This window comes from Pinus tabuliformis, chromosome 2_1, assembly GCF_031772625.1.
Source record: "Pinus tabuliformis cultivar Carrire ecotype Pingquan chromosome 2_1, CPIR1, whole genome shotgun sequence".
In the NCBI taxonomy this organism is placed as follows: Eukaryota; Viridiplantae; Streptophyta; class Pinopsida; order Pinales; family Pinaceae; genus Pinus; species Pinus tabuliformis.
In genome coordinates, this window is record NC_142299.1 from 346,820,809 (window position 1) to 346,846,647 (window position 25,839).

The window sequence follows — 25,839 nt, forward strand, 5'->3', positions numbered from 1 at the left end:
ATCTCCACCGTTGAAATATTTATTTTTTGAGGAATTTTCGAATTATCTTTTAATTCATTTTTAATTAGCTCAAAAATAATTAATTTTAGTTAATTTACTCAAAAAATTAATTTCTCTAGAGCCCACGAATTTTTTTTATTTTGGAGAATTTATTTTTCATAAGACTTAATTTAGACTCTAATTAATTAAATTTTTGGCTTTGGATTTTTAATTTATTTTTGCCAGAAAATTTAATTAATTAACACATGAGGGAATTAATATTTTTTTCCAGCCCTCTAATATTTTAGCGCCATGGCTAAAATATTATTTACATAAGATAATTACATTTCAACCCTCAAAGGGTGTAAACCCATTCGTTATAGTCTCTCAATTAATTTACCCAATTCTGCAACTCAATATGATCTAGTAGACCAAGTGATTTGTAATAAAAAAAATTAGCCAATTAATTAAAATTATTCTCAAATCACTTTACAGAAGACTCAACTAGAACACTAGGACTTACCTAAGATCTTAACGACAAAATCCACCCTAGCTTTGGGGTGAAGCTGGAGGGAAAAACTTTGTCGATCATTTGGGTTTAAAACCAGAGATGAATCGGTGAGACGAAAAATCTCCTAGAATGAAAATCGTCATCATAATAAGTTTTACCTAGGTTGTTACATACATTATGGTCTTACTAAGATCATTTACATTATAAACTTGCATAATGGGTTTACAACTTTGACAAACTGTCAACTGATGATAAATCCTGGATGACCTGAACATTGGAACATGATGAAATCCCTTTTGCAAAAAAATGGGGTACTGGTATAGGGTAGTTGACATGGAGTGGTCAAAATCTGGCTCTACTTGGGGACACTTTGCTTCACCGAAGGAATGTGAGAATCCAAAATCTTCACCCAAGCAACACATCGTATAAGTAGCGTCCATCAAAAATCATCATATAACATATGAAATAGAATCTCTGTAACCAGTAACAATTTTACCAACATGAAAAGTAAATTTCAATCTAAAAACAGAAATGAAATGCTGAAATGACAAGGTGTAGGGTTAGAAATACAATACAAAGGATGTCCAATGGCATCAGATGTGTTCAATGAAATCCTTCTTGAGCATCTTCCTGCTCTTTGGCAGATCCATAGGTTGTTTCTATGATGTGTCATGTGCAATCCTAATCATTTTAGGACTCTGACTTATCCCAATGTTGTGTTGTATATGGACATCGAGTTTATCAGGCTTCTTTCTTTTTCTCTTTTGCTTCATACTTTTCTTCGTGGTGAGTTGTGATGTTGATGATGTAGAACAGTGTTGATAATATCGGCGATATTCGCAAATATCGCGATATTTTCGGCAAGCCGAAATATCGCCCCCAAAAAATCGTGATATTTTCCTGTTTTAAATTTCTCGCGCGATTTCCGATATTTCGGCGATATTTTAGAAAATATCGCGAGACGATTGAAAATATCGCCGGTTAGGTTGAAATCGCCTGTATAAATTGATTTTTTGGTTTTTGGTTTCACGTCATTTTGTTTTTGTGAGAGCTGGAGACGGACGCGGTCGATGCGAAGGAGGGTTTGGCTGCGAAGGAGGGTTTGGCTGCCAAGAACAGGTATGAATCCAACATACGTAACTCCAACGGACCAACACCATTAAATCCGATTTTGCAAAATCATCAAAAGGATCAACCACACGTTTTCTTTGGTAAAAGGACTGATAGTAACCAAGCAACACAAACCAAGAGATGCACGATGTCTGCATGAAGAAATGAAGAAGTTACAAGTCTCCATATCTGGCCTTCTTTGATCAGGCCGTTAACCTGAATGCATAAAATTACAGTTATAATTATATGATAGAAATTTGTTGAGAAACAGTAGCAATATCAATTTCTGATTTATGGCTAGTATTTTTAACTTGCAACATCCCTAACACAGTCACCCACAGAACCCTCACTTGCTGTGGCTTCCTCTCAAAGTGATCTCCTTTCTCTAGGCTATACGTCTGGGCTTGAATCCCTTTCCATACCATTGTACAACTGCGGCTTCTCTGCACTCCTTACAGCAGAGACTAGGCTCCATGTACAAGTGTTTTTAGGCCTGCGTTATACGGTTTAACCACTAACCTTAGCTCCCCATACAGTGACTCTTCCCTTAGATACAAGCTGACCAACATATGTCCTGTAATATCATAATGATCGGATGAGAAAATGAAGAATTGGCGGTATTAAATACCACAGTAAATCTCAATTAGCAGGAGAGAAAAGAGTACATCTAAAGTATCTTACTTGCATTATCAAACAGATAAAGCATCGGACACACTGACACTATAGTTTCTGTTTTATTACTGAGGTAATGGTCGTTGGAAAATGATTGTCATTTTAATACACCTTGATAGAACAAAATGTAAAATAGAAGTATCTATGAATTATCATGGGTAAATGAGCTTAAGGGAATGACAAGTGAGAGAAAAACTTTGAAATTTTGTTCCTAGTAAGGAGTAATAAAAAGAACAACTTATTTCTATGGCTGGAGACCCACCGTTCAAATCAGTTGGAGGAAAAGAGACTAGCACAATAACTTATCTCGGGAACAACAATAATAAACACATGAGCATTGCAGCGGTGAGTTTCTGATGCATACTATCTTGCAAACAAAACAAATTAACTGTCATTTTCTTAAGAATTTTATATATTAGAAAAACAAGGGTTATATATTACATTTTTTAAAATTTATTTAATCTAGGCTGGGAGTTGTCTCTGAAATTTGAATTATAGATAATAAAAAGTTAAAAACAATTGGCTGTATCAGAAATAAAATTACGCAGCAGAGTTTAAATCAGAGAGGTCAATCACAAATTGCAAAATCTCAGAAATAAAATTTCTTTCCTCCACTGATCTATCATCTAAGAGATAAGGATGTTGTTTTGTAAAATGATGTGGTTATTAACTTATTTGTAATTTCGTATTACTTATTAAGTTACTAATTCCAAATTTTTTTTGGTGCTGTAGGTTTCCTTTTGAGTTAGCCCACAACAAAATACAAATATGCCAAAAAACTTGGACCCATTTTGGGAGTATGGGATCCCTGATGGTGGGACAAATCGTGCATATCTTGCATGCAAATCGTGTGGGACCAAGATGACAAGTGGGGTTACACGACTGAAATACCATCTTGCTAGACTCACTGGACATGATGTTGGCATTTGTGAAGTTTCTAGTCCGGAGCTTATACGAAAAGCTCTTGAGGCAATTGAAGAAAAGGACAGAAAGAAGGAAGAGGCGGAAAGAAACAAAGTTGAACGTGCAGGTAGATCTTTCGGGATATCTTCTCCTGATTTTGATGTTGAGGGTAGTGGCCCTACTGGCCCTAGTGGGAGGGGCTCCACAACTGGCACACCATCACATGCTAGCGCTACTGCTAGTGTGAATGCAAGGTCATCATTTTTTGTTCCACGAACAGGAGCTGGAGCACAACCTGGCATAAAATCGCTTGTTAAAAAAAAGGAGAAGCAAGAAGCAGATAGAGTCATGGGGAGGTGTATTTTTTGGAGCGACTTACCTCTCAGCATCACAAAAACCAATCCATTTTGGCAACCAATGTGTGATGCTATTGTTGTTGTGGGCCCAGGGTACAAAAGTGCCACATATGAGGAGTTGCGGGGGCCAATTCTTCAAGCAGAAAAACAGGACATCAACTCTAGATTGGCGGAGTTGAAAAAGACATGGGAAGTCACTGGATGCACAGTGATGTCTGATGGTTGGACAGATAGGAAGGGTAGGACCCTTCTAAATTTCTTGGTACATTGTCCTAAAGGTACCATGTTTATTAAATCGTTGGATGCATCAGAACATATCAAAGATGCAGCAACGATATGTGAGTTGTTAGATGGGTTCATTCGGGAGATTGGTGTGCAGAATGTGGTGCAAGTCATAACAGACAATGCAGCTAATTATGTGTCTGCCGGCAGAATGCTTATGGAGAGGCATCCCACATTGTTCTAGACTCCATGTGCAGCGCATTGTCTTGATTTGTTGCTTGAGGATATGGGGAAACTCTCCTTCATCAAGGAGGCAGTTGATATGGCTAGGAGCATCCCCAAGTTTATTTATAACCATGCTTTTGTTCTTAGCCTTATGAGGAGGTTCACTAGAAACAAGGAGTTGCGGCGTCCTGCCATCACACGTTTTGCCACAACCTTTATTACTCTTCAGTCTTTGCTTCGATGTCAGTTCGAGTTGAAGCAAATGTTTGTGTCTGATGATTGGCGTAATTGTAGATACAGCAGGAGACCTGATGGGAGAGCCATTGCAAAAATGGTGTACTCTGAGACATTTTGGCGTGGAGTACAAGAAGCATGTGCAGTTAGCGAACCTATAGTAAAGGTTCTTAGATTGGTGGATGGAGAGAAGCCTGCAATGCCTTATTTGTATGAGGGCATGGATAGGGCCAAGGAGGCCATTCGTTCCTATTATGCAGACAAGGGTTCTGCTGGCCTTAATAGGCAGATGATGTTATGGGATGTGATCGATAGTCGGTGGACAGGGATGCTTCATCGACCCATTCATGCAGCAACACTCTTCCTCAACCCTGCATTTGCATACAAATGCAACTTTGGTTTTGATGGCGAGGTGATGGAAGGGCTCCATTCCTGTATTCAGAGGATGGTACCTAATTCTGAGCTTCGTAGCAAAATCAAGCGCGAGGTACAGTGTTATCAGGATTGTGTTGGCCTATTTGGCTTTGATGATGCCATTAAGGAAAGGGACCTCTTCATGCCACGTAAGTGACAAGTCATCACTCATTAGAAATTAGAAATTTGAATTTAATTATGTTTTAACTTTTAACTTTTAACTTTTAACTTTTAACTTTTTGAATTTTTTATTTCATTATTTTGTTGTAGATATTTGGTGGCGAAGCTATGGTGCAAGGGCACCAAATTTGCAAAAATTGGCTATACGAATCTTGAGTCAAACATGTAGCTCTTCAGGGTGTGAGCGCAATTGGAGTGTATTTGAGAAAATACACGCCAAAAAGCGCAACAGGTATAACTTTGAACTCAAGCCTTCAGTTGAGCAATTACACTTATTGTAATTTTTAATTTTTAATTTATGACCTTCAAGTGTCAAGAGTCAAGAGTCGAGACTCGTTACTTTTTTTGACACTCTTACAGGTTGGAGTTCGCACGCCTCAACGATTTGGTGTATGTGCATTACAACATCCGACTTCGAGTGAGGCAAATAGAATCACCAGTGGATCCAGATGCCATTTCCTTAGACAATATTGATGTATTGTCTCCGTGGAGGGTGGAGTCTCAGGAACCCATATTGGAGGAGTCACCTTCATGGTTAGAGCCAGTGGAAGATGATCCATTAGAGCAGGGGCAGCAAGAGGAGGACTCGGAGTCAGAGGAGCAGCAGCACTTAGAGGAGGAGCAGGAGGAGCAGGAGCAGGAGGACACTGCGGGAGCATCAGCATCAACACCATCTGCTATAGATATAGGAGAGCATAGCTCCATGCCTAGCACTCATTATTTGACATTAGGTGCAGAGGCAGTGTCAGGGCCTTCTACTACTAGGGGCAGGCCTGGCAAACAGCCCATCATGTTTTCCCGTAAAAGGGGGAGAGGGCAGTAGATAGATAGCTGCTAGTTTTATTTGTTATGCTACATGTAACTCATGATGATGAGATACTTTTATTATTATATGTGATGTTATTTTGTATTGGTTCTCCACATTTGAGTCCTTGAATGGACAATTATCAGGGATTAGCACGATTTGGTATCGCCTTTGATATATCATTTCTATTTGACATCATATATATCAGTGTTTTCTTCATATTTATGTGCCAATGTGTTTATTTCATGTTGTTATTGCTTTATATGTTTAAAAATCTGAAAAAAATGAATATATTATGCATTTTTTATGCTTGCCGATATTTGCCGATATTTTGCCGATATTTTCGCCGATATTGCCGATAAGATATTTTCTGGACCCTCGCCGATATTTTCCCGATACCGATATTATCAACACTGATGTAGAACATTCTGCTTGATCTTGAAAATTTTCAGATGAAGTATCCAAGATATTCGTGACATGCCTTTCTTCATTCTGCATCTGCTCTATCAGGGGTGATGGTTTAACCTTACATGTATTAACCTGATTTCCTTCAGTTTCCCTTTTATCTGGATCGCCTTCAATTAGCCATTTTTCAATGGAACAAATGACCTCCTCATAATAAGATGGAGCTTGCTTCAGCGAAATGGGAGGCTTATGATCCGTTGAAATTCTTTATTATCTGACTTGGGTTGAAACATTTGTATATGTGATCTTTCCATTTTGTCCAACTTATTCTAAATAACAGTCATTTGATTAGAATGCTTAACTTTTATAGCATGATTTTCTTCCATAGTCTTTATCACTTTATCATTATTCGCTTTCATGGCCATCAAACAATTTTGCATAGAGTTCATTTCTTTGACATGATTCTTCTCTATGGTAACCAACAACTTGCTCTGAAGAGATATCTGACCAGTTTCCATGTCCTTTATCATTGTGTTATGATTTACTTGAATAGCACACATTTCTTCTCTCATGATTTGGTTCCATGGTGATCAAATGATTCTGCATGGTGGCTATCTAACTATAGTGATCAACTTCTATGATCTTCATTTTGTCAACATGTTTTTCTTCTATAGACAACAACTTGTTCTACATAGAACCTAGTTCCCTGGCGTAATCTGTTGTTAATCTAGCTTCATTAAGATCCATGTTCTTAATGAGTTGAGCCCGGTTGACTTCCATATTCTTGATTACCTGTGCTTGATTCAGTTGCATATCCTTAACCATTTGAGTTAATTCCTTGATAAGGTCATTTTCAGCTTCTTTAGTCTCCTTTACTTCAACGTTCACTTTGACCTTTCTCTTATCTCCATATTTATTTTCAAAGGCATCAATGATTGATTGTAGACAATTAATAGTGTTATTAGGGAACTCAGTGAACCAATCCAAAGCATCATCACCTAAAATCAGAATGAAAAGTTGCATATTCACATCTTCATAGTCGGTATATGGGCGACACTTGCTTATGCAAAGAATGGCATTCTGAAGGTGAGTCTCGGTAGTAATGGCTTTGTTACCTCGAAAAGGGGGCACCTCATCGATGGCCACGTCGACTGAAGACAGGAAATTGTGTGGAGCTCCCTGAAAGTTAGTAAAATCACAAGGAGCAAACAAGTCATCCATGATTACTTTCTTAAAGAGAAAAAGGGGGGTCAAATGGATGCAAGAAAAAGAGATCCTTGCTCAAGAAAATCAAGAGATCCACACGAAGCGAGCTTCTAGCAGAAATTATTGTAAGAAATGAAAGAAGTGGAGTCGCCACTTGAACATGAATCTGGCTCCAAGATCCAAAAGGCAAAAATCGAAAGGTTAGTCAGGGAGAAGCAGATGGATATCAAGGAGGGCTTCTTGTCTGAGAGATAATGGATGTATAAGTGAAGTCGCCACCCAAACAGGAAACCAACTGAAATGTCCAAGTGCTAAAGGTGTGGATAGAGAAGATGAAACAATTAGTGAGAGGAAAAAGATAAGGTGATGAAAAGATGAATATAATGGTGCGAGAAAATGTTGTGCCGCTTGATGGGCTAATGAATGGCAGAAGAGATTAGATGATTAGAAAAGTGTTGTGAGGTCCAAGGACAGAAAAACTCTATCCCCACCAACAGCGCCAAAAAATGTTGTCACTTTAAATGTATAGGCACCGCGACAGCAACTCAGGTCGGGGGTTGTCACCTAATCCCCAACCTTTCCATTTAAGTTGTCTCCCAACAGCGGACTATGGGAGGTAGACCCTACGGAAATGGATTGAAGAAGGACAAGTTGGGAACCAACTAGTCTGGGAAAGCAGTAGTTGTCCATCCGATACTTGATCTTAAATTCGTAAAGCAAGATTGTTGACTCCATAAGGCATTGGTTCCAATTATATAAATTTAATTGAATCCTTAATATCCTGCTAAATCTAAACAAGTACTTGGCCACTCAAATGTGCCTCTCAGACTAGTTGGTTCCCATTGCCCAACTTGTCCTTTTTCATTCCATTTTGGAAAAGTCTACCCCCCATAGTCTGTTGTTGGGAGACAGCTTAAATGAAAAGGTTGAGGATTAAGTGACAGTGCCCGACTTGAGTCATTGTCGTGGTGCCTATACATTTTGAGCGACAACATAGGGCGTCCAATAGGCAAGAGTAGTCAAGAAAGAAAATTCCTTGAGGATGTGTTAATCCAACACAGGAATGGTCCTAGAAGGACATGCCTTGTGAACATCTGGATGGGGTGTGTGTTAATCCAAGACAGGAATGGTCCTAGAAGGACATACCTTGTGAACATCTGCATGGGGTATGTGCCTTGAGAGACAACAATGAAGGTGTCTATAAATCATTGGTCTCCCCAGCATTGTGCTCTAATATTTTTGAGGGATAGAGTTGTTAGTCAAGGCCTTGCTATGTTACCAATTTGACTCTTCTTATGATGATTCTTCAACATGAGAATGTCCAAGTACCTTGTATGGATTATGAATACCTCCCTAGTTAAAAGGGAGTGTTGAAAAGTGTAACTAGGCTTAGTCTTCTCAATGTCTAATGTAATCATGATTTTATGTACTTGATGAAAAGAGAAAAAGAAATTTTATTATTATTATTTTGTAACATGGGTTTCATGCTCAAGATTATTTTATTTGTAGGTCAAGCACCCATTGAGTGCTTCTAGGGCTTTGTCATAAAGTCTACGAGTCAATTAAGTCATTGTAGTATGTAAGACCCCTTTGGGTATCTTGTATTAGGTAAATGAAATCTATTTGAGTCATAAAAGACCCTCCAAGACAAGTCAACCTAGCTACAACAAGTCGGCCTACATGAAAGATCAAGTCGGCCTCATGGAGGCAATTCGTACCCTTGGAAAGACTATATATAAGAGGCATTTGACCTCACTTGAAGATCACACACAACCCATATGAAGAAGAATGAAAAGAAGTTGGATCTTAAAAGACGAAGTCCTAAGGCAAGTGAAGTTCAAGAAGGGAGCTAGAGTCATAGTTCGTCATAGTTCTTGGGGTCTCTCTCTCTCTCTCTTATGTGCAAAGAAATTTTAAAGTTGCTAGGTCAAGATCGTTGGAGAAGTTGTCGGGGTCAAAATTGTTGGAGAAGATTGTTGGGGTCGAAGTTGCTGGAAAAGTTGTTGGGGTCAAAGTTGCTAGAAGAATTAAAGTTGTAGGAAAAGTTGTTGGGGTCGAAGTATCTGGAAAAGTTGCTGGAAAAGTTGTTGGGTTTGAAGTTGTTGAAAAAGTCGTTGGGGTCGAAGTTGCTGAAAAGTTGTTGGGGTCGAAGTTACTAGAGAAGTTGCTAGAAGGTCGAAGTTTGTTGTTGTAAGTTGTGTAAAGAAGCTTCATCAAGAAGGAAGGTTGACTTGGTCTTGGAGGGGTCTTTGTCAAGGATCATAGGTCCTGGAATTCGTCATCTGAACATTATATAAGAAGAGAAGAATTCTTGTGGTTTTTCCTCTCAAGAGGAGAGGTTTTGGCCCTAACTAGCAGCCTACATTTTGTGTCCTCGTATCTCATTGATCTTCATTGTTTGGTAGCTGTTTGATGATAAAAAACACAATAATAATCAAGTGAAAGGAGAAGTTAGTAACAAGAACAGAAAGTCAAGTAAAAGAGCATCACAAGCAGTTACCAAAGTAATATAAATCACCTAATCTAGCTGCCCCTAGATTTCTCAACATGCACATCACATAAAGCACCCCCCAAGCATGGTGTAAACACTTTTACCTCAACAGCTAATAGAAAATTATAATACATTGCCAACACATCCACTAGACTGCCTCATCACTCACACAAGGCCACATAGACAATAATTGTGGAATAACCTTTCAACCAATTAATTAGGTTACTAACTATGACTTCCTACTGGCCCATTGTAGTGTGGTCTAGCAGTAAACAGCAAGGTGATTGGCCAGTATATTCAAAACCTTTGAGTGGGTGTGGAATCATGAATGAGGCCATGTGCATGTCATGGGTGACTTTGACAACATAGATTCAGCCCTTATAGCATGCCAACTTAGGCAAAAATATTTTATAAGAGATACTTCTCGAAATAAAAACTAGGATTTCCTAAAGACATCTTCATCCTGACCTTGTGAATTTACTCACAACCCACTCCATAACAAAAATAAAGTAAAACATCACAAAATAATAAAACTTCCATCAACCACATTCTTAACTCATCAAAGATAAAATAAACTACAACACGAAATATGATGATACAACCAACATGGGGCTACAGGAATGCCTAGATTAATTCTTGCATATATGTCATTATTCTGTTGCACAAGGGAAATACGTACATTACAAACACAAGGATAAGGACAAGTGACTCATTAAGACAACTCAGCTGCCATAAATAAATGCTACGTCTTAAGGCTGTACTGTAACAAGAAGTTATAAGCTCTAACCATGCCTAACATTGATATTCCATAGTATCAAAAAGAATTCTTTTGGGAAACATTAAGAAGATGCCACAAATAGATAGAATATAGATGGTTACAAGGAAGCGTTACAAAGGATTTTATAGAAGTAGAAAGTGCACCTGCTCCTCATCAATCACGAGAAGGCCCATATTTCTATAGTCTACTCGACTCCCAAGGAGAGAATGAGTTCCAACTATGATCCTCAGATCCCCTTCCCTAATTCTAGCAAACAACTCAGCTTTCTCTGAATTGGTCTGCAAACATGAAAGAAAATAGATAGAAAATAGAGTCAACAACATTATAAACAATCAAAGTTTACCAGAGCTAGAACTTTATAAACAATACCATATTTTGAACAAAAGTGTATTAATCGCATTATTGACTTTAAATTTTGTTCCCCAATAAAGTGATTGGAAGGTTCTATTGATCTCAATTAACAATTGTATGACATGTTCTTACATAATCAATTACCCTTTAATTTATATCTATTATGAGCAAAGGCTGTTCATGTAAATCCTACAACTAAAAGGAGGCAATGTTCACACATTTAATTATTCACGGATCAGTGTATCAAAAGAACTTAGTTTGGATCATAACGAATTGGAACTGAATTATAAACCCTAAAGCTTGAGACTCTAGTTATGACACAAGATGCTTGCCTCGCTTTATAATGAATCGGAGCCAAGCTATAAACCCTAAAGGCTGAGACTCTAGTTATGACACAAGAACTACCATGGTCAATTGTAAAACTATAGAAAGCTTCCTATGACAGAACAGCCAGCTTTTGCAAGAAACTTAGATTGAGAGTGATTTTTCATTCTGCAGCTTCTGTTCTTATAAGTACTTTGGAGAGACCTACATCATTGACTTAAAATCTTCTAATCAAAAGAGATCTTCACAGAATGTAACAAAATGTCAACAACACTATTCATATTTGTTGGGTCAAAACAACCCCATGTATACCCAATGCCCATCAGTCATAGGCCAAGCCATCCATGTGATCAAACAATTCATCAAGAAGGGGATGACCTCAAGCAAAATATGCATCAAAGAGTGTGGCAAGTGTGTAGCCAAAGAAGGGGGCATCATTCCACATAAGACCATGATCTACCTCATAAGTAATCCATTCATCTGCACAAAACATCTATAAGAGCTAGGCCATTGGAGTAATGGACTTCCAACCATGATACAACCAACTCATCAAAGTAAAAAACCATATGCAAAAGAGGGCAGTGTATGCCAAGGGCTTTATGCCACAATGAAACCAATCAAATGAAGATGCCATTACAATGTTAGCTTATCCCAAAAATTTTGGGGCTTTCTCCCATAGAGTCACATATCAACATGCATCACCAATCATCCGATGGTGACAAGGGCTCCATCAATGTTTTTAAAACCGGAACCGGTGACCGGGACTGGTTTGGTCTAAACGAACCGGTTTTAAAAAAATACATTAAATAATTAATTTTTAATGAAACAAAACTATTTTTAAGATGTAAAACCATGATTCCAAGCCAATAGAGACAAAATATGCAAAGTTTGCTCATTTATATACCATGTAAAGGTGAATATATAAAAATGGCACCGAGTGCAATACATATCATCGACAAAATAGCAAAATACATAAGAAATGAGGCTCTAAATGGCCTATAAAGTCTAAAAACAATGTTGTAAGCTATGAGGCCAATGGCCTACTACAAGCCTACAGTGTACACATGATCAATCATCAAGTTCATAACCACTACTAGACACAGGATCATCATCGGGAGCTACATAGACATCATCTGGTTCAAAGTCTGAAGATGCCTCAGCCTGATCTGCAACCTCAGTATCAATGCCACCAATGACAATAGAAGTGGACCTAATGGAAGCACGAGTTTGTCGACCTGCATGACTAGTGCCTTCCATTGGTTCTTTGCCTTTCCTTGATGCCGCTACTGATCCTGGTTCTGATGCCACCACATAATCTGCTTCAACCCCTGCTAAAGTCATGTCGATATCAAAATCAACCTCAAACACAGGTTCTTCAGTCTCCTCCACCCATTTTGATGTTGGATCAATATCGTCCAACACAATGGGATCTAGATCAGGAGTTTTGCTCATCATTTGGAGCTCTAATTGCATTTATTGTTTACCCCCAAACCATGAAATCCTGAAAACCATTAAGTCTGCTGAATTTTGAGTGAAATCTAAAATTCTAGTTTCTCCATATGAAATCCAATGAGGTCGAAACCACTCTCAAACATCCTGAGTCATTTCATGGTAATGTTAAAAATTTAAGTAAAAGGATGAAAATAAAAATTAAAGGAAATGTCACTTTTACTTTAAGAATTTAACATTACCATTAATTGCCAACATTGTTAGGGTTGAAACACCCTTAGTTTCCCCCCAAAACCCCTAAACCACAATCAGGAATACACTTTTTGCAAGTTTTGGTGGGCATGCCTAAAACCGGCCGGTTTAGGACGGAACCGGCCGGTTTGATACAAACCGGCCGGTTTTTCACCGGTTAGGGCAAAAAATGGGTGAAAGGGCCTTTCCAACCGGGTTTTTTGGCCGGTTTAGACCGGCGGCCTTGCTAACCGGCCGGTTAGACCGGTAACCGGTTTTTTAAAACGGTTTTGAAAACTATGGGCTCCATGACCAAGTCTACATCAAGCAAAGCAATCATCAAGAAAACCAAATTATCAACATCATCAAGATATCCAGGACTACATTGCAAATCAAGTGAAACTACAACCACTAGGCCATTCAAAGCTCCATCAACCTGTAAATCTCCGGTTAACACAGGGATTAGCAGTCTTGCAAAGGTCAAGCAAGAATGCTAAAATGGCATCACACTGGACAACTGCCCATCGTCACCTCGGCACCAGTCCCCACTCTTTAGGCCAACTCCTAAAATGTCAAAGGAGGCCTCCCCACAAGATCAAAACACTCCACCACAAAATTAGTAGACAAGTGCCTCTAAATTTTTATTGTGTGATAGGGTCTAGGAGTTAGTTTAGGTGACTGCAAATATGAAAATTGATATTCTACAGATATATATTGCAGACCAGCAGTCAAAACACTCAATAAAATAGTGAAATAAGCCTTATAGATACACCAAATTGAGAGTAAGACAGCCCTTACTAGTTAGGAGATGATCATTGTTGATTGTATCTTGGTACATTGGTGTAATCAATACTTTATGCCTGTTGTTCTAGGCCTGTGATCTAGATTAGATCATTATATTGTTTGTCGTCCATCTTGATACTTTCAAAGTGGAAAAAGTGGAGGAATCAGTTCACATTACCATTTTTACCGGCAAGACCTAGTTTGGCAAATTGGAGTTTGAAACCTTCTGGGAGCATTTTGAGGCATCAAACAGCATTTTTGGGGAGTAAAATTGTCGCTTTAGCACTGCACTTCTTCCTATTCTGCACATAGAGACCATTCCAACGGTACAAGAATCACTTTACTCAGAGTCTGTATGCAAAAGTTATTCCACTCGGAGTTGACCTTCCTATTTCAACCACCATAGTTCGAAAGGATGCCACGTCAACCCCTATTACTCAAGGAAATGGGGCAAGCCATGCAATCATGTGGAAGAAGACTCCAGAAGAGTCCATATTAAAACTCTGATTAAGAGTTTGTTAAAATCTGAAAGTTCTGTGCAAAAATTTAAAAAAAGATTGCATAAATTTGAAAGTTCTATGCAGAAAACTAAATGTACTTGCAGAAAATTGAATGTACTTCGTTGAAAACTGAATGGAACTGAATGTACTTTGCATAAAGTTGAATGTGCTTTGCAGAAAACTGAATGTATTTTGCAGAAAGTTCAATGTACTTTGCAGAAAACTGAATGTACTTTGCATAGAATTGAATGTTTTATACTATTACAATTACTTAGAATGCAGATTTTTTTCACAACTTTTCAGATCAGCAATTGTAGATAAAACATAAACTTAAGGATCATATGAAGACAATCAAGTACAAATATGAGACACTGAGAGTTAGGTCCAATGACCAGGGCAAAACCCACAAGGGAAAAACCCAAATGATTCTTCTTCTATCAGATTCTTCAATTGTTCAACAGAGTACAAAGAGAGAGAGAATGAGAATGAATAAAGTCACCAACGTCTGATCAACTTGCAACTGAATTGTTCTTGCTCTTTGCTTGAAGATCTCCTCCTTCTCTTGATCAGATCTTGTCATTCATAATTGCTCAAGCTCTTTCCTTCCTCTTACTCTTCACATGCTCTCACACTACTCTTGCACACACTCAACATTAGCTCTCATTCCTCACAATGAACATGCTACTCTCAGCTCTCACTTGCTCTTGCTTAAATAGTTGAGAAAGAAGAGGGGTTACAAAATGAATTCATGCCTTGAGCCAATAATAGGAGAATCGAATTCCATGAGGGATGAGTTATTTAAGGAGAAGTGTCGTTGATCCCAAAAATAAAGAGAGAGGTACACTTGTCTTGAGGAGTCACAAATCGAATTAGGGAGGGAGAGAGTTACACTTAGACATGAGAGAATATTTGGTGAGAGTTATAAATCGAACTGAATGAGGGAGTTACAAGTGCATTTAATGAGTTACATTTTTGTCATATATTGAATTAGTGAGGGAGAATTACATTCTCCTAAGTGTGGACTTACTATTTTATTCCAAGAGAGAGGTTCGATTTTCCAAGGAAGAGATTCTCAATTTACTTTACTTATTCCTTGAGAGAATTCATTTTTATTAATCCATTAAAGGTGAATGACTTTAAACTATTTTATAAATAATAATATCATAATAATAATAATACTAGTAAGGATAAAAATATTGACTCTTGACTTGTATAGTCATGATTGATTTGATTTTAAAGAGGATTCCATATGCCAAGATCATCCTTGATCATATACATGACTTTTTATTTTTGGAAAGTCACTTCTAAATTGAGATGTGACATGCTATTTTTGGAAAGTCATATTAGAATTGTCAGAAATGAAATTTTATTATAGATGGTTCAAACATAACTGAAAGATATGATTTCTTCTAGGAGATATTCATCCCTGAGCTACCAAATTTTAACAGAGTTGAAGGAGTCAAACCTAACCACTAGTAAGTTATCAGGCTATATTATAATGGTTCCACTAGGAGGAAAACGGGTTCCATTCTTTTCGAATGCATTTGTTCCATAGATGAGCAGAGTAGTCAAGAGGGATAGGGAGACAACACTCAAAGAGAATTTGTGCATTGTAGTAGCCCACGGGCCACGGGCCTTACTTCTTTGTACTTTCAACCATTTCCTATATATAGAAAAGAGTAGAGCAGCCTCACCTTCCAACTGGGTTTTCTCCCAAAAGGATTTCCCAAGTTATATCTTGTGTCAATAGTAGTTTGTGACTTTTATTTTTCCATTCTCTATTTTTTGCATAATTATAATTTGCAAGAATACGCAATAAACAATATTTTACAGATCAATAAATCTAAAGAGAAATAAACCATCATAGTGTAGATTTCATATTTATAAGTAAAATTTTATCATAGTTGTTGTGACGAACTCTCCAGTGGAATACCTACGGTAGTTTATGGATCATATTGGTATTAGCAGAATTTTCTTTGGATATATTGTGGAGATTTGCAGGTGATCTAGATCAGCTAAGCCAAAAGTATAAAACCCCAGTCATGGCTGAAAAATCTGTGAATAACAATCGTGATCCTGCAGAGGAGAGGTTTTCGCCGATGAAAGCACAAGTTGCAGATATAAACCATGTCGTGCATCTCCAAACAACAACCCTAACCAATAAGCTCAGGCTATTTAGAGAAGATGGGGGTTCTAATGCGGAGGTCGGATCAGAGGGTAGATCAGGAGATTGAGAAGAAATAGAGAGCGATCCAAAGAAAGGACCCGAAAAATATCAATTGAGTTCAAGTGTCATGAACCACCCTATTCAAAATGGAAGCGAAGGTTGATATCAAGCCGCACCAAGGTGAGATCATCACTCTCAAGCTAAATCATTGGTTGCAACAATTAGAAGTTTAATTTATTGTTAATCATATAGAAGAAGAGCAGAAGATTTCATTTGTGGCTGAAATTAAAGGGCCATGCCCTAACCTAGTGGGAAAACCACACGAAGACCTTGAGGTTGGAGACAGATCCTCCAGTGACTAAGTGGGATGACTTTAAAACCCTCATAAACCCACAATTTTACCCTATTGGGTATGTAGATGCAATGTCCTAGGGAAATTTTGTCCATAGGGATTCTTGGAGACTGGGGTTTCCAACAAAATTTCTTTGCTTGTCCGGTAATGAAACAAATAGTTCACTCAATAGTATAGCATATAAATAAGCAATATAGTCCACAATAAATAGCAATGTTCACTCCGCAACAAGTAATATGATATTCCATTCAACACAGTACTATAATTTAACCATCTTCCAGTATTAAGTCCAAACCTAACAGAGTTCTATAAACGTTCAATCTCCTACAAAGTAACCTAAAATAGTTTGTAAATTCCGACTTGATGGTGTCCGAACAGTGTTAGGACATGTTCACCATTTAAGTATACTTGAAGACTCCATGCCCAAGGATAGGTCAGAGCATTTTGTACTTACAAAGTTACAGATATCATCAAGGTTTCTAAGCCCTTTATTCTCTCTCTTCCTCTTCATTGTACTCAGATTCTTCAACCCTATGGGGATATTGTAAAGTGATGCTAGCATGATGAAATAAAGTCATGCAACAAGTTTGTCGCTGCTCAAGCTAGCAAGGGGCCTAAAAGGGACTCCTAGAGGGTCAACTTCTAGATCAAGGGCAATAATGGAGACTTAGCCCACTGTCACCTCAACTAAGACTCCCTACTTTTTACGTACTTTCACCGATGGCAGAAGACCCGGTACATGGAAAGTCCACTTGTGAAAGATGAATCAACAAAAGGATGTGAAGTGACCTTAATGATCCCTTTCCTAGAAGGAGGTTAAGAATGGAGCTTGCTTTCTCTTCAAGCAAGGTACAAAGCTTTCTAGGAGACCGAGGGGAGGATTTAAGGGGAAGGTTGAAGGAATATGTCTTGTAAGGGAATTTCCCAAACCCTAAAATCTTTATTGAACTTGATTTCCCAAGTGGTTCTTGAAGAATTAACTTTTCAAAGGTATGGGACCACACAGGACCAAGTGGACCCAACCTAGGTTAAGGGGAGGGAGTTTAGCAACCAATGATGATCTTAACCCATACAAGGAAGGAGAAGGATCAAAACAAGAGTTTTCACATAGAGGTGCCAAATTGATCCTATGAAGTACTAGCGCAGGGAACACACGAGGGAAAAGTTTGATCTCAGAGCTAGGGCTTGGGATATGTCACAATCCCACCGTCGGAATTTCTTCAAATTTGGAGGAGACCTTGAGAACACACCAGCATAGTAGAGGCTAGGAGATCGAATTTTTTCTATGGCTACTTCGTCAAGAAAATGATGCCCTAGTTGGCCCAGCGTTTCAAGACCTAGAATGAAAAGGGCAAGATGAAGAAAAATGGTTCTTCGAGTGGCCACCTATTACTAGACCAGTGCCTAATCCCTTGGGGAGAATGGAGTCTAGGAGAATGATGAGAAAGGACTTCATTTCTCGGTCAAGGAGGCCTCAAGGACTACTTCGCTTGGCCTTTAGGGCAAGAAGAAGTGACCTTAAAGCTTTATACTTTGCTTTGCAAAAAGAGATGGCTTATCAAGATAAATTCAATGGTAGAATTATCCCTAGGAGATTTCATTCAACATACATGGCCCATACATTGAGAGATGTTATATAGAAACAATAATTCCACAATTTCGCAATTATGCAATGCAACAATTAGCCCTAGTATAGCGAAAATCCCATTCCAATGCATATGACAAAGTAAAACAAGAATAGCATTAAATGTGTGTACTTACATGTAAGAGAACATATCCAACCATCAACATATTTGCCAATAAAGAAGCTCCAAGATAAGAAAGTCCAATCCAAACATCAAAATTCATCCATGCTCCAATTCATCCTCCAAGAAAAAGTGCAAAATTCTCAAGAGAGAGAATGATCCAATCCAAGTGATGATCCAAAATGAATTCATGTCTCTCCTATTTAAACACTCATTAGGAGTTTGAATTAGCTAATTTGAGCCTACATCAACGCATCAACTAATAATGTGCAAATAACTATCATTTGGTGAGAAGCCCATCAAACTAGCTCATAAACAACATAATAAGCCTCCCAAGAGGTCGAATAATCAATAATGCATGTCATTGGGCTGTCTGAGAGGTCTGATGAAGTCCATAAGTGCCACAATGATGAAGTGGACTTCCAAAAGAAATGGACAAGGGGTTGGCCCTTGTTCTCCACATAATAAACATGTGGTGCTCCCAATGGTTGTGTGGGCACAAAAGTGACCTCATGGATCTCCAAGTAAGTCGAAGATGCTTGTAGACCATTTGTAAGGACTCAAATGATAGTGTAAGTGATGCCACATCAGCATACAAGTCTTGGGTCATCTGCCAAGTTCATGGTACAACTATGGGGTTGGCTGGGCAAAGGTGAACCAGGTGCATCTTCCTCTTCCAATAGGTGAATCTCGAGGAATCTCTGAACATCTCTTGGGATCCATGGAGTGTTGTCTACTGCTGTGAAGGCCATGGCTCCCAAAACACACCCTACATGTGCCAATGTATCCCTTTGGAGGGGTAGGACCCTGTATAGGAAGACCAAACCCAAGAAGGAGACCACTTGTAATCCCGCATAAGATCCAATGTGTCTCGTAGCCCTCCAGTACAAGTCATCAAAGAAATCGAGTAAAAGAGCTTACAGACCATGGACAACAAATAAGGACTTCATAATGGCCCTCCCTTCCATAATGGGCTTTGGCACATGCTAATGTCTCCAAGCTCTAAATGGGGTTAACCAAGTATCCTATTAGGTGGTTTCTACTTCTAAAGAGGATAGTATGTCCAAAGTACACCTTTCAAAAGGTGGTGGTATGTGATAAAGAGATGAATGGAGTAGGGGATGAAAGGGGCAGCCTTGGGCCACATGCTGGGGTACGAGGGTAGCTAATAAAGGGAAGCCCACATGATCTATAAACTGTCGTGGATATTCCATTGGGCAGTTCATCACAATAGATCTAATAATATTGTATTAAACTCTGAAAATTTCTACACTAATACAGTTTATTAAACTTTAATATCTGTGGATTTCGATGTAATTAGTGCATGTATGGAAATGGAAATTATGCAGAAAAGTAGAGAACAACAAAATAAGAACAATCCAGCTAGAAGGTAAGGTCACTTCGCTCTCTTTCTCTGTCTGGAAATATGGCTGCAGGTACAAATAAGTAATGTTTGTGGCACATGGGCTGCTAGAGGGGACAAATCCTCTCTGTGTGCTCTACCTCCTACCTCTCCTTGCTATCATTGTTCAGCTATGGAACAAAATGCTCTAGAAAGAATGGAATGCCCCTTCCTCCTAGTGGCTCGATTATAACACACCACAATAGCCTACTAGTGGTTAAGTTTGACAACATCAATTCTTAACTAGAGTTACAAAATAGACTCTTTTAGAGTCTTTTACATCACAAACATGTGGCTAGTGCCTTTTCCATGAATAATGTTGGTTGACACTGCATCCTCCCGAACTATAGGTGTGAAAACAAGAAGATCAACTTCTGAGTGGCATAACTTTTCCATACGGACTCCAATTAACGCGCTTCTTGCGTCGTTGGAAAGGTCTTTGTGTGTAGAATAGCATGAAAAGGTGCTGCACTAAAACAGCAAAGTTTTACCCCCAGAAAACATAATTTGATGCCTCAAAACGCTCCAAGAAGGTTTCAGACCCTGTGTCGCGAAACTGGGTCCCGCCAATAAAAACGATCCCGTGAGTTAATTCCTCCACTTTTTCCACTCCAAATGCATCGAGATGGATGACAAACAATATAATGATCCAATTCGGATCACCACACTTGGGTATATAATGTATAGGAGGAAGCAATCATGGTACATGAGGTGCCCCGACCTTGATTTTTCTACCATCTTTTATATGTCTTCTGCCTTTTATGATTTTTCTTTACTTGATTGCTCAGGGATCAAGGGGTAAGAGCATGATGTGTGAGATATAGCAATGGATACCCACTTTAAGGAAGCGTGATTCATTGCCCACCAGGGGTTGGGAAAATCATGGGTTCCTAAATGATAAGGGAGGCTCATATAAGGCCTGTAGGAACCAGGGTGATGGCCATGATGATAGGGTAGAGCTCATGTAATGTCTTTTTCCCACGTGCTATGTTAGGTCCCTATAATACTAGTGTATTCCCTTATTACTACTGTCATTGTAGCCCCTTATTGTTATTGTTGTGTCCATGTTGTCCCCATATTGTTATTATTGTGCCCCATAGAAGCCCACTATTGTTATTATTGTGTCCTTACACTATTATTGTTATGTCGACTCTGATTATATTGTGACCCCTTAGACTCCTATATATAGAAAGGAGGTCATGTCATTTGTATCATCGAAGAACTGTTCATTTGTGTAATGTAAAGGAGGTTGCCCCCTTGAAGAGGCTGATTTTGAAGTCGTTGATCTATCTTTTCTTCTATTTTGTGAGTTGGTTGCATAACATTTGGTATCAGAGCTTTGGATTCTAGGGTTTCGCTGCTTCAAACAGGTCATCGTGGCATTTTTGCAATAACTTTTTTTATACAAAGTTTTAGAAGATGAAAATGAAACTCCTTTGAGCTGAAATCTTAATGAACCTTGGGTATGAATTTCAAATCTTGTATCGCTATATTTGCGGAGATATGATCCAAGGAAGTTAGGGCTTTTGCAAGCTCCCAAATTATATCTCAAACAGGTGACCTTGGGAAAATAGTCATAACTTTCTCTCAGTATCAGATTGAAATTTCATAAAAAGGTACAGAAAGAAGACAGACTGTAGTTTTTTGTGTATCGTTTCTAGGTCCGAAGGTCGAAACAATGACATGTTGCACTTCGTACAAGTTCGCTCTATTGAACCAATCTATAATCAAGTTATCATGGAAGATTTGGAATCTCTTTCTTGGAGAATCCAATCTTGATTAGACTCACGGGGTTGGAAAGAGGACTCAGAGGGCTATCGCAGAACGAAATTTCAGACCTTGGAGATCCTAAATTACAGAGATACAACAGATTCAATATCGAGCTCCTATAAAGCGAAAAAAGGTGTGTAGTCTTTTTAAAATGTTGCATAAGTTGTTAATCTAGGTTGTCATTGATGTCAATATGTCAGTGTTTGTGATGGAAAATTCTTGTGACATGTGAGGTTGCCCATTTATGCCCATTGATCATAATACTGCTCATGGAGGACCCAAGGATTGTGTTAGTGTCGGTCTTGAAAGCCCTCCATCAGTGATCAAAGCTCTTTGCATTTGCATTGGTAGGTGTCTCATCAGTGTCAAAATTTGCATCCCGTTAGGCATGCCATAACCCTGATGGAGGAGCTGGTCTGTTCATATCCCTTTTGGCTTAGCTGGATCAAGTCATATCAGGTCATTGAGTTGGTCAAACTGCTTTTGTTTGGTCTTAATGTCAAAATTTTAGGTCTAGGGTTTTGGTCAGTTGTCTTAACAAGGTTAGCAAGGTCATGTTTCTGAGAGTCCTTGAGTGACCAGCAAGCCAAAGGGAAGATGGTAAACATGTTCCTTTCAAATTTTCATCATGTATAGCTCATTTTTTAACCTTGGATTTAAAAACCCTGTTTTTAAAGCCAAGGTCATGATAATTTTTGTAAAAAGAATAAGTGTCCAAGAAATCTTCAGAGAGGCAGCAACAACCCTGGTTCCCTTGCCACAGTCCTTCAGATGATCTCCCTGCAAAAAGAATCAGGTGAAAGCACTCAAAAGGTCAACTTCAGAATAAAGGAAACCAAGAAAATCAGTGTTTTTAAAAAGTGACAAAATAGACTTTATAAAGTGGGTTTTGGATGAAATTTTTTCAAAAGTGAGATTATAAAAGCTAATTCTCCCTCCTTACACTCTTATTATGCATTTTGAGCTTCCAAGAGAGATTGTGAGAGCGTGAAAGGAGAAGCAAGCGAAAATTTAAGTGTTTCGGGCAGTTTCCAGGTGCGCGACCCGTCCAGGGGTGTGCGCGACCCGTCCAGCAGCTTCCGGCAGTGCGAAAACACAACGGGCGCGACCCGTCGAGCTGTGCGCGACCCGTTCGTCTGCCAGGGTTCCAAAACTGCAAATAAATTTCCTCTTGCCTCTTCAAACTTGCTAAATTGATCGAGGTAGGCACTCAATTCATGAAAATTGATATGGATGGCGACAATAGTGATGTGTGTCATGGTTTTATCATTTAAATTTGCAAGTGAATGGATTAATATGGCTGTTGATAATGTTTGTAAAATGCTAGGGTTTATGACTGTTTCAAGTGTTTATTGTCCCATTGATCCCTTCCTTTTTCCCCTCTTTCATTAATAATCATGTTTGCATCTCTGTCCTATTTTATTTGCACAGAAAATGTTGCCCTACCCCCATCCTTAAGTTATAAACCCTACCCCTCTCACAAGCACTCAAACCCTAATTCCCCTACCATACACATGCAGCAACCAAAACAAGAAAGATAAGATACATTGTAAAGACAGAAGGGAGTCATGTAAATATTAATATGCTGTATATCCAAAAGCATGTGCAAACCCCTATATATCTTTGTCATCTCCTTATGCATGAACACTTTCCCTTTATGTGCAAATGATGAACATGTACTCCTTAATGTGCATGTAACCCTTAAGAACAAAAAGAACAAAATTTGCCCTATGTCACACATGAACTCCTGCAAGCAAATTTATGTATGGTGTCTTTATGTCCCTGTTGATTCATGTATGTCCCTTCATGTTCATTATCATACATGTTGTGTCCCATAATGAGATGTTCTTTGCAAATGATTTCCCAATGATTAAATTGTTCCTATATGCATGATAATATGTGAAATTTCCCTTAAAAATTCCCTATTATTATCATATATTCCCATTCCTTGTTAAGAAGTTCCCTCCCCTAACATTCCCCTCATGTTTTTTCCCCTTGAAACAGCATAGAGTTCAGTACTTTTGCAGGCAGAGGCAGCAGTTCATTTACTCCTTCAGTTTGCCCACCTTGCTCCAAAACCATGTCAGATACCGAGACTCATGAGCAAGGTGTTGACCATTCATCATCTACAGAGATTGAGGAACAGAGGAGGCCTCGTAGAGGGGGTAAAGGAGGTCACCATAGGAGGGAGGAGCCCACTTCATTGGCAGAGTTACAGGCTTGTCCTTTGGCACTGAGTTGTTTCCAGTATATGTCATGCTATCAGTTTTGTGAGAGGCTCACTCAGATTCAGCATCATAGAGAGTTGGCCCGCTTGTTTGTCTTACACCTCCATGATGGACATGTCACTCTTGCAGGGGTGAATTTCATATTGACACCCGAGGTGATCTCAGAGGCTACAGGTATACCGAATGTGGGGGAGGTGTGGTCTAAGCGCAGACTTCTTGATTTTGTTCACTTTGAGCCCTATATCCGGCCAGCATTTGTGAGACTATTGACAGGTGTTTTCCCATTCAGATTTCTTCGGAGTGAGTATGCTCCCCTCATGAGACTCATCATGCATTATTTCACATGTGAGGGCAGATTTTCACAGGTGTATTCATATCACATTCGCCTGTTGATGCATTTCACCCGGGTGAGGATGATGAACCTTCCAGTTTTCCTATTTCAGAACATTCAGAGGATGGTGCCTATGTTGCAGAGGAAGACCCCAGCCCAGCAGTACAGGAGTCTTTGTCACTATGGTTTGATTCAGCTCATTGTTTTGCATCAGTTGACACAGCAGGGCATCTCGTGGGAGGAGTTCATCTCCCGTGAGTTTTTCACAGTGCCACCTCAGCCACATCAGGAGGCTATTCATGAGGAGGGAGGACCATCACAGCAGCCCGATGCTCCCATCACCCGACATGTCAGCTCTACTCCCATGGTCACTTATCAGAAAGGCCCAAGGGCCTTATTTGCAGCAGCCAGGCGAGTGTTATCTCCACAGCAGGTGGAAGGGGCCTCGCTTTCTTCACCAGCAGAGGTATTGCAGAGGGGCAAAGAGCCCATGGTTCATGAGGACCCAGTGATCGATATTGAGGTCAGTTCTCCCAGCCAAGAGGCAAAGGAGATCATCCAGCAGCTCAGGGCCGAGAATGAGACTTTGCAGCGGAGACTTGAGGGTGCTCAGTGGACCATCACATATTTGGAGCAGCGGAACACTCAGTTGGAGGAGGAGAAAGCCCTTGATGAGATTTGGAGGATTCGAAGTGATCGAGTCCTAAACCGTAGGAGGCCCGGTGACCTATTGCCTGCTGAGAGAGAATCCATGCTCATCCGGGTCAATGCACACTTAGAGAGGTTGTTGGCTAAGGCCAACCAAGACAAAAGACTGCTAAGGAACATGAAAAGCCACTATTGGGCTAGGATGCATGTTTGTAAAGCAAAGATGAAAGTGTTTCAAAGAAGATTGACCGAGGCTCTTGGGAGGAAGAAGAAGGCCAACCCACTCCGCATCTTGGCCGAGGCTTCTCTCACTCATCATGACACTCACTAGCCTCTCCACAGCACCAAGCACAAAAAAATTTGGAAGTTTTGGCTCATTTTTGGCATTTTTGGGCAATTTACAGGTTTTGGCTTCTCAACGGGTCTCACCCCCGGTGAGACCCTTTGTCATCGTAGCTCCGTTTTGCGGAAACTCAGCATTGGTGGATTTGTCATGCAAAGTTACATATGCCCATCCATTACCTAGAGTTTTCATGGAGTTTTGGGCCTCCAAAAGGTCAAAATACAGTCAAATTTTGACTTTCTGCCCCTTTTTTGAGCTGCAGAAGTAGTCTTGGGAGAATTGACTTTTGACTGGGCAAATGACCTCCAAATCCAAAAATTCCGGTTGGGTTGGAAAGTAGACTCAGAGACCTTTCCAACGAGCTATCCTGCACCTGATTCTGATACCGGGAAGGCCTCCAAAGTGCGTGACCCGTTGAGCAGCATGTGCGCGACCCGTTGAGCAGATTTGGCCAGATTTGACCAGTTCAGCCTAGAACTTGCAGATTAACACCAATTTGACTTACTGAGGTCGATGGTGGTCCTTTTGACTGTACTTGTGGCACTTTTTGGGTACTTTTACTCTTGTTTTACTCTTCTAGAAGTTTCTCTCATGTAAAAGAGTAAATTTGACTGTATGAACTGGTTTCCAAGTTTTTAGAGGCAAGTTGTTTTGACTGCCTATTTTGTAGTGCTTAGTTTAGGAGTTGTTCAAACAGCTCCTAGAAGGATGAGCTCGACCCCTA

The 25,839-nt window shown here is 39.4% G+C and overlaps 1 protein-coding gene across 1 annotated transcript in view; it reads right to left on the reverse strand.

Annotated features, from left to right (window-relative positions):
- Positions 1-25,839, reverse strand: part of LOC149200278 (DEAD/DEAH box helicase) — a 418,917-nt gene that overhangs the window by 207,458 nt on the left and 185,620 nt on the right. Inside the window, exon 4 of the mRNA XM_089402651.1 lies at positions 10,635-10,769. Within this exon, the coding sequence (XP_089258777.1) occupies positions 10,635-10,769 (135 nt within the window). The remainder of the gene's footprint in view (positions 1-10,634; positions 10,770-25,839) is intronic.